This window comes from Lipotes vexillifer, unplaced genomic scaffold, assembly GCF_000442215.2.
Source record: "Lipotes vexillifer unplaced genomic scaffold, Lipotes_vexillifer_v1.1 scaffold977, whole genome shotgun sequence".
Taxonomy (NCBI): Eukaryota; Metazoa; Chordata; class Mammalia; order Artiodactyla; family Lipotidae; genus Lipotes; species Lipotes vexillifer.
This window is the reverse complement of record NW_006783088.1, coordinates 231,960-242,405: the sequence shown is the minus strand read 5'-3', so window position 1 is coordinate 242,405 and position 10,446 is coordinate 231,960. Positions and strand designations below refer to the sequence as shown.

The window sequence follows — 10,446 nt, the reverse complement described above, 5'->3', positions numbered from 1 at the left end:
ACAGTAGAGGTCCAATAAATAAATGCTGAAGCTCCTCCATCCGTGCCGAGGACATCATGTTACCCTATGTGATAAAGCTTTATTTCAATTAGTAGTATTCATTTCCTCCGGTGCATTCATTATTCTTCTAGAATACTATGTCTCGGTTTGTTGAGGACAGTCCTGGCTCATGTATATCATCCCAGCATAATTATTAATCGCATCCCATTTCATTCTCGGAAGTGTCCTGATTTAAATAAGTCGTAGAACCATCCTACCTAGAACATGCTTAGTGCCCTCCTTAGGGCATCTTTCAATTCCTTGTTCCTCATACTATAGATCAAGGGGTTTAAAATGGAAGTGATAGAAGTATAGACCACAGACACCACCCGGTCCATCTTAGGAGAGTAGCTGGAACTGGGGGACAATTATATAAAGCTGGTGCAGCCATACTGCAGGAGGGCCACTAAGATGTGAGAGGAGCAGGTTGGGGAAGGCTCGGTGGTGCCCTTCTGCTGACTGGATCTGTAAAATGGCTTCCACGATGAAGACGTAGGACATGGAGATTACTGAGAGGGGGATGCTTAGGACGATGAAGCTGATGATGTACAGAGCAGTTTGGGGAACGTGCGTGTCTGCACAAGCCAGGCGCACGACGGCAGGCATGTCACAGTAGAAGTGATAGATTTCGCTGTTGTTGCAGAATGGGAGATGGAAGATTAAAATAGTCAGTGGTAGCAACAGCAGGAACCCCAGTACCAGGGATCCTACCATCAACTCCACACACAAGGGCCAGCTCATGATGAGGGTATATCGTACAGGGTAGCAGATTGCTATAAACCGCTCATAAGCCATGACTGCATGCAGGACACAATCAACCCCACCCAAGAAGACAAAGAAAAACATTTGGGTGCCACATCCAGTGATAGAAACAGGAGTTTTGCCCATTGAAAGGTTTTCCAAGGCCAGTGGGGCGTTGGAAGATGTACAGAAGATTTCCAGAGCTGCCAAGTTAGCCAGGAAAATGTACATGGGGGTGTGGAGAGAGTGGTTGATCTGGACAGTAACTGCAATGATGGCATTTCCACTGAGGCTGGTCAGGTACATCACCAGGAAGGCCACAGAAATCACCACCTGTACCTTTGGGTCAGCTGAGAATGGACAAAAGAAGAATAGTATCTTTGCAGTTTTATTTTTTGTATCAAACAGTTGTTTGATTGTATCAAACAGTTTTATTTATTTCTTCCATGGGTACGGCATTGGACCTACGAAAAGGAAAGATGACACAGTCTCTAGGTACCTCTCATTTAATACGATGCTTTCCCAACGTTTCCATTCATGGAAGTCCTTTGGCAATTATGTGCACACTTTCATTTTAAAGCAGATCATGGAACATTATAATGTGTACATTTGCCACCTTTACCCTCAAGTACTGAAGACTGAGAACTCCTCAGTGATGGGGATTTTGATGATCTTTGCTTTAATTCCAGTGCCTAGCATAGTACCTGATAGAGAAAGTTTTCCAAGAAGTATTTGCTGAATGAATTAATGAATAAAGTCAATTTAAAGTTCAAAGTTACAAAATAGATAAAATAGGACTTCCCTGGTGGCGTAGTGGTTGAGAGTCCACCAGCCGATGCAGGGGACACGGGTTCGTGCCCCGGTCCGGGAAGATCCCACATGCCGCGGAGCGGCTGGGCCCGTGAGCCATGGCCGCTGAGCCTGCGCGTCCGGAGCCTGTGCTCTGCAACGGGAGAGGCCACAACAGTGAGAGGCCCGCGTACCGCAAAAACAAACAAACAAACAAAAACAAAATAGATAAAATAGGGTATCAATTCATTATGGGAAACTTGAAATGTGAAATTTTAGGAATGTATAAATGGCTGTGTGTCGTAGTTTAAAGAAAATTGTGCTAGAGGTACATTGTGATATTGCATCACAAACTCTGTAATTTAGCTCAAAACCTAGAGACTTTATTGATTCATTTTGCTTCCTCTCCTTTATCCAATAAATACCAGTATTTATTTGTCCCTAAATACTGATAGTGTGTCCTTCAAATTTTTCTCATATCAAAAAACAAACATTATATGATATTATCCATATGTGGAATCTAAAAAAATAATAATACAAATGAACCTGTTTACAAAACAGAAACAGACTCACAGACTTAGAGAATGAACTTATGGTTACCAGGGGGAAGAGTGGGGAAGGAGGGATAAATTAGGAGTTTGGGATGGACATGTACAGACTGCTATATTTAAAATAGATCACCAAAAAGGACCTACTATATAACACAGGGAACGCTGCTCAACATTCTGTAATAATCTAAATGGGAAACGAATTTGAAAAAGAATAGATACATGTATATGTATAACTGAATCACTTTGCTGTGCACCTGAAACTAACACAACATTGTTAATCAACTATGCTTCAATATAAAATAAAAATTTTAAAAAGTTCTCATATCTATTACTTTGGTCCCTTTCCACTGCCCTTTCAGTTCTATCCATTGTTGCCTTACATTTGGATTCTTATGATCACCTCCCATCTAATCTTCCATTTCCCTTCTTTTCTCTCTATAATACATCCTGCTCTCCATTATCATATCATTCATCTGCTTAAAAATTTTCAAGACCTTCCTATGTATTAAATGACAGCTTTCTCACTCCTCTGCTGATTATTCCAGTCTCTCCTGGATCAAACTTTTTTTTTTTTTTTTTTTTTGCGGTACACGGACCTCTCACTGTTGTGGGCTCTCCCGTTGCAGAGCACAGGCTCCGGACGCGCAGGCTCAGCGGCCATGGCTCACGGGCCCAGCCGCTCCGCGGCATGCGGGATCTTCCCGGACCGGGGCATGAACCCGTGTCCCCTGCATCGGCAGGCGGACTCTCAACCACTGTGCCACCAAGGAAGCCCTGGATCAGACTTTTTTTAGGCTAATCCCACTATGGCCCTCAATTATCCCTGTTATATACCATATGGTCTACTCGTTGGCTTCTTATCCATCATTCTCCTTTCTGCTTCATATAATTCTATTTTCCTTCTAGCTAGAGGTCTCTCTGTTGTCTGATTCAAATCCTGCCCACTTTAAAAATTCTAGGTTATGTTCTTCTTTTGCAAAGTCTTTCTAGGCCACTCCAGTTTAAATCTCTCTCTCTTTTCTCTGAAATTCTATGTCACTCATCATGTTATGATTTTAAAGCTAACATACTGTCTTTACTGTATCTGTATGTTCTGTCCCAAGTTATATTCTAGATTCCTGGAGGACGAGGGCTCTGTCTTATGACAAATTATCATTTATTCCATTTTAAGTGTTAGGCAAAGTGAAAGTACTTAAATGGGTTAGCTTACTTCATCCATTAAACCACTTTAGTAGGCATGTACTATTATCATACCCATTCTACAGATGAAGACATACAGGATTAAAAAAAAGTTAAAAAGTGCTTTGAAGTCACATAAGTTGGAAATGGGAGAGCTGGGATTTGAAAGTTTATCTATAGAGCTTTTGTCCTTAATCTTTGTTTATACTACACTGCCTCCCCTATACTTTATACCTCCTAAGTGGTTTTGTTATTTGATTGGTTATAGTTCAGCCATAGGTAGAACTCTGGATGGTCTATTGGAAAAAGAGCACCTAAGATCAGAGACCAAAAATGTTTGATTACAGTATTTCCAGACAAGAGAAGCATAATTATAATTTAGACTGTGGTTTATCTAGTAAATACTGCCCTTGCCAATGCAACAACAAAAAAAATCTCCCTTCTTTCTCTCATAAGGAGCAGAGGGAAAGTGTTTGGTTAAAAAGAATGGGGGCTTCCCTGGTGGCGCAGTGGTTAAGAATCCACCTGCCAATGCAAGAGACACTGGTTCAAGCCTTGGTCCAGGAAGATCCCACATGCCAAGGAGCAACTAAGCCCATGTGCCACAACTACTGAGCCTGCGCTCTAGAGCCCGAGAGCCACAACTACTGTAGCTGGTGCGCCTAGAGCCCCATGCTCCGCAACAAGAGAAGACACCACAGTGAGAAGCCCATGCACCGCAATGAAGTGTAGCCCCCGCTCGCCGCAACTAGAGAAAGCCTGTGCGCAGTAACGAAGACCCAACACAGCCAAAAATAAATAAATGGATAAATTTATTTAAAAAGAAAGTTTCTCACTCCTTGTGCTGTCTTCATTGTAACAAGATAAAGCTGTAAGTTATGTTTTATCTGGAAGCTATCTCAACTTTAGATTATATGAATTGCTTTTGTTATTGCAAAGAAGAAACCAGCTAGACACATTTTTCAAAAGATGGTCTGGAACATATTTGTTTTAAATGATGCCAAAATATTGAACCAAATGTCGGGCATCATGCAAACAAATAACTGAGTGCTTTGCTAACTTCATTCTTTATGTAAATCTGGAGGGATAGTAGGGGTTATTGGGATCCATGTTGTGCTTCCTAGACGAGAATGTATATAGTCTAGAATCTAGAAGGTACAGAGCTGTGTCTCGAACAAAGTGAAGTCCTAGCATCAACATAGCACAGCTTTTTTAAAAAGTCAATTTTAATGTGAAAATTTTTGGATATAAAAAAATTAAAATGTGGAGATAGTATGCATAGAAAAAAGATCTGCATGAATTTTGGAAGATAAAAACACAAGATTTCCGAGAGATTTCTTGGTGGCTGATCACCAAGACCTTAGGAATGTAAATTGTCTCTCCTGCTAATTAGATTACCTAAGTAGAAAAGATCCAAAAGTACTGATTTAGACCCTAGATTGGCTATTACTCAGTGGAAAATATAATTCCCCAAACTTCCCAGATTTAAAACCTTGACTTGGAACACCTCCTCCTTTATTATTCCAAAGAACACAACTGCAGTAGTAGTCAACACTTTCTAAGATAGGTATGCCTAGAGAAAACTCCCAGGGGATAACTAGTCTTTGGAAAGATGGTTTATCATCTCTTGAGACTGTTTACAATCATGCGACCAGGAGCAAAGCTTCATGAGTTCTTCGTCCCTCACGTAAACCCTGTACAAGTTGACTAGTGGCCATAAAAGATCACACATACCCACACAATCGGAGCTCTGCCAGGTTATATGATCCATCTCTTCCAAAGAAATTGCCTGACTTACTCAAGGTTGCCCCAGTAGGTCATTTTTTAATTCATCATTTAAATATACAAGGTACTGTGGAGTATGCAAAGATGATTGAGATGCCGTCTACTTCGTGGAGTCAGAGGGACAAGACTGTCAGCCAGGTTGTCCCTTATTCTTGTTCTGTTTGCAACACCTTCCACCCTCTCTTGTCAGTTTCTCTCAATTTAAATTGTAGACAACATTTAATAACAAGGGGAAAAAGGTAGTGAAAAGGTGATCTTTTAACTGAGTCAGTAAACTGTCTCTTTGATTATATAACCCGATTTTAGGAGAATGCATTCATTAAAAAGAGCAAACAAATTTGGGGGAGATGATGATTCCAAGCAAGATGGTAGAAGGTAGGCTATGTTGGAATTGAATGATGTGATTAGGATCCCAGCTTTGCTACTTATTAATTTTGTGATCTTGCTAGCTCGTTTGCTCTAAGACCCCATTTGCTCAGAATAACACCTCACTACTTTACAAGATTGTCATGATGTGCAAATGAAACAATGGCCATAAAAGAACCTACAGGAATGTCTGGCACATATTTACTGTTCAGTAAAGTATATTGATTCATTGATTCCTTCATGATCTATCCTGAGACTGAAAAGATTTATATGGCTGCGTAGACAGAATGCCTGGCCAGTCTATCTAACATTTTCTGGGAGAAATTTTGTATTACATCTGGTTCCACTACTAGTTTCCTGTGTCACCTTATATTGCAGAATCCCTCTTTAAGTAGAATGAAGGATGAGCACTGTTTCGTCTACTTATAAATGAGTTGTTACAGTTAAAAGATAGTTTATATAAAAGGTCCTGACTTTAGGTTTATCTACATGGCCTAATTGAAATTTATGTTATACCTGTTAGCACAAATTTGGACTCACCTGAAGAGGAAAATGAAATCTTAATTTGGGAGTTTTGACTGTGGGATAAACAGGGAAGGGAGAATAATATTCCAACCATCATTCAGGGGACAAAAGCCCTGCCTGGAGCATAGGTATTTGTTTCTCCTGAAGTTACTCATAGCAGCTGGAAGATTCCAACATCAGATGGATATATTTATTTTTACAAGACATCTTTGAATGTAAAAAAAAAAAAGACATCTTTGAATAACATTTTCTATATGTCAATATAAATGAATTTTATATGTGAATTTATGAATTCATAAATATTCATAAAATTAATTCATAAAATAAAATACGAATTTTACATATGTCGGTAAATCTGAAGAAATTATGTCTGAAGAGAGTATTTTTACTTTCTGGAAGAGACTCTAAGAGTATTTTCTGGCAGCAGCATCTGGAAAGAAGAGCCAAAGTCGTGTCCCTTTACAATTTTTTTAAAATTTATTTTACTTCATTTTAATTTTTTCCTTTTTTAAAAAATTTTTTTTATTGAAGTATATTTGATTTACCATATGCTGTGCCAATCTCTGCTGTACAGCAAAGTGACTCAGTTATACACACATATATATACACAGTCTTTTAAAATATTCTTTTCCATTATGGCTTATCCCAGGAGATTGGATATAGTTCCCTGTGCTACACAGTAGGACCTTGTTGTTTATCCATTCTATATTTAATAGTTTGCATCTGCTAATTCCAGACTCCCCGTTCATCCCTCCCCCCTATCTCCCTTGGCAACCACAAGTCTGATCTCTATGTCTGCGAGTCTGTTTCTGTTTCATAAATATGTTGATTTAGATTCCACATATAAGTGATATCATATGGTATTTAAATGGCATTATTTTGTTCTTTTTAATGGCTGAGTAGTGTTCCATTGTATATATGTACCACATCTTTTTTATCCATTCATCTATTGATGGACACTTAGGTTGTTTCCATGTCTTGGCTATTGTGAATAGTGCTGCTATGAACATGGGGGTGCATGTATTTTTTTGAATTATAGTTTTGTCCAAGTATATGCCCAGGAGTGGGGTTGCTGGATCATTCCCTTTACTGTTAATAGGTTGAGTCATATAGAATTTGCTTCTGAAAGTCAATAATGGTAGCATAGAGGCAATCGCACATAATACTTTTCAGCATAATACTTTTACAAGCATAGTTTGAGTATATCAAATGACATATTCAGACACTCAACAAAACGTTATTATTCTCCTACTGCATAATAATAGGGAACATTTATTGGGTACTGTGCACCATGCTAATCATTTTACAGGCATCCTTTCACTTAACGGGTCCTTCAGTCCTATGCAACATGTACCTTTATTGTCTGTATTTTTTTCAGATGAAGAAACTCAGGCTTAAAGGTTTAACCAACTTGCCCAGCTAGTAAATGGCAAAGTAACACAATTCCTAGGTCAGTCAGAAGCAAGTCTAAGCTTCTATCACAAAAATAAATTGTACCTCACTGAACAATGCACTACGTGTAAGGCTGACTGATAGGTGTCCTAGAGAGACAAATCCTTTCATTCTAGTTGTCCTTTATCTACAAGCTATTTCGCTGTAAGGTGACACGCCACCAGCCTTTCTCAGGTCCTTACAAAGTCTATGCTCAGTGCCCTGATCTGTAATCTCTCTCTCTTTCCTTTTTGCTCCTTCTTTTCATCCTCTCTCACCAACTACTCATTTAATCATATTTATTTTAATAAATCTTTAAAAAAAATTTATTAAGACCCTCCTCTATGTAAGGCATAGCTCTAGTTTCTAGGAGAAGAGGGAAGAGTGTAGAGAACGAGAGGGGGTGTCAGTACACCAAGAGGCCAAAACTGAATGAGAGATATAGTAATAAAAAGAATTCAGCTAAGGGCTGTTGTAAAAGGACAACGTGTTAGGAAAGTGCAGGCGTATCTCTCTTTTCCAAAAATGGTTTTTGAAAAATTGCATGCAATTATTATTATTATTATTATTATTATTTTTGCTGTACGCGGGCCTCTCACTGCTGTGGCCTCTCCCGCCGTGGAGCACAGGCTCTGGACGCGCAGGCACAGCGGCCATAGCTCACAGGCCCAGCCACTCCGCGGCATGTGGAATCTTCCCGGACCGGGGCACGAACCCGTGTTCCCTGCCTCGGCAGGCGGACTCTCAACCACTGCGCCACCAGGGAAGCCCTAGAACTATTTTTTAATGCATACAGGGGATTCTTTTTTTTTTTTTTAACAGGAGAAAATCAAATTTAATTTTGTATGTACCGGAGCATATGGGGGATTCTCAATGAGAAGAAACCTTCTAGCCATTCCTTTTGTAACAGAAGTAGATATTCTCTAATTCTTCAGCTTCTATTGACATTTGGGATGAGAGATATATTTTTAAACTGGAGAAACCTTGAAAGTACTGACATTATATTTCAAGGCCAGTTAGTTTCGGACTCAATCTGATCTAGAGCATGATCCCTTGACTATTTTGGACAGAGCCTCCTTCTTGCCATCAATCATTTTGAAGAACATGGATTTCACCGTAGGCATTCTTGAATTCTCCTTAAACTGTCTAGTATAGGACACTCATTCTGAGTCAAAACTGAACTTTGACTCTTTCTGGGAAAAGCTCCACTCCATACTTAGCTTCTGTTCCTTGGCCAATGTCCACAGCAAGCCTTGTCCTGGTTACAAGCTGGGGATTTTCCTAATCTTCTAAAATCTGGGGTCTGGAAGGAGATTCTTACCTTTTAATGTACTCATGTGGACTGCAAGCCATTGCAGATTTACATGGATCCTCTGCTGAATGCTGAGGACCCCAGTGGTCTGTCCTCAGAAGATCTGTGGGCTGGCATGCTTACCACTTCTAGATTCACGTATCTCACTGATTCAGGGCACTGTGTTAAAGCTCTTCTCAAACTAGATCTGATTCCTATCTGATCAATTCTGGAACTGAGAGTATGGTCTATCCTGCTTCTTCTTTGTATAAGGTAACATCCGGCTATACTTATATCTCTGTAGCCTGGAACTTACCTTTGAAGTTCCCTTGATATTTGGATTTGAAATGATCATCAAATAATGACATTCATAATAACTAAGCTGGCTGAAGTGACACTCTTGGTCCCCTGAGATGACTTGGGAAGGTCTGCTTGGGAAGCATAAAACAACAAGATTAAATTCAGTGTTCCTAAGAGCTAAAATTGCATCAGGATTATTCCATTGGTACAGCTTCCCTAAGGATTATTTTTTAGTCACTTGTTGATGAACTCAGTGATGAGGTCAGTTGAGGAAAAGAAAAATTACTATTTTCACTTGATTTACCTTGAAATAATATTCAAAAAAGAAAATTTCCACATGCGGCATTATTCAGTGATTTTTGTTCTTTTCCGTATTCTGCAATATCCCCTTTTCTCTTTGCTTCTGGGAAAGTAATTCCTCTTGACTTTACTCTCATATCTCTGATATTCCTTCTTAGTCTACTTTGCTGGCTTCTGTACTTGCCCTAACTCCCACTCAGGCTGGATCTTGGCCCCAGGCCCTCTTTTCTATTTACATTTTTTTGGTAGGTAATCCAGTTTAGTTGTTTGTCTTTAAATACTAAAACAGGCTGATAACTCTCAGATATGTTATTTGCAGCCTAACTTTGTCCCTGAACTCCAGACTAGTATATCCACTGTCTAGCTGACATCACTATTTGGATCCTAGTAAGTATCTCACATTTAACATATCAAAGCCAGAACTTTTCACCCACCATCTACTTGGGTGTTCTGTATTGAACCATTCAAATCCTGACGGTGGTCTCTCAATTTACTTGACATTTGGGACTATCTTGGTGGTGCAGTGGTTAAAAATCTGCCTGCCAATGCAGGGACACAGGTTTGATCCCTGCTTGGGGAAGATCCCATATGCTGCGGAGCAACTAAGCCTGTGAGCCACAACTACGGAAGCCCGCGTGCCCTAGAGCCCGTGCTCTGCAGCAAGAGAAGCCATTGCAATGAGAAGCCTGTGCACCGCAACGAAGAGTAGCCCCTGCTCGCCGCAACAACGAAGACTCAACGCAGCCAAAAAAAAAATTTTACTTGACGTTGATGAAACTAATGCTTTGTTCAATTTCATGTAAAGCACCTGAAGAGATGGTTTTCTTTCAGTGTCTCTTGGAGAAATGGGGACCATCTAGAGCTTCTTTTTTATTAAAAAAAATTTTTTTTAAGGTTTTTCATGAAATCATAGAACTAGGAGGGATTTTAGAGGTCATGTAGTGGGTGACCATATCTTGGATCTCCATATCTCAAAGGGCCTTCAAGGTTATTAGTGGAGTTTTCAAGGTAATTTTAATATTTCAAAAGCCCTAGCATATGTCATACATTTTCTTGGGATACATCCATACATGTATCATTATTATTACTACTACTCTTTGTTTGTTTAAAAGGTAGAGTTAGGCAGATAGTAATTTTCAAAACTTGGGG

General features: G+C 39.6%; 1 protein-coding gene across 1 annotated transcript; it reads right to left on the bottom strand.

Moving 5' to 3' along the window:
• Positions 1-257: 257 nt before the first annotated feature.
• On the bottom strand, positions 258-1,206 carry LOC103071567 (olfactory receptor 10V1-like; the record flags this gene model as incomplete). The annotated part of the gene is given in 2 exon segments (XM_082931010.1): positions 258-470; positions 472-1,206. Coding segments are annotated over 2 exon segments (948 nt in total), but the record flags the coding sequence as incomplete, so codon positions are not given.
• Positions 1,207-10,446: the final 9,240 nt, after the last annotated feature.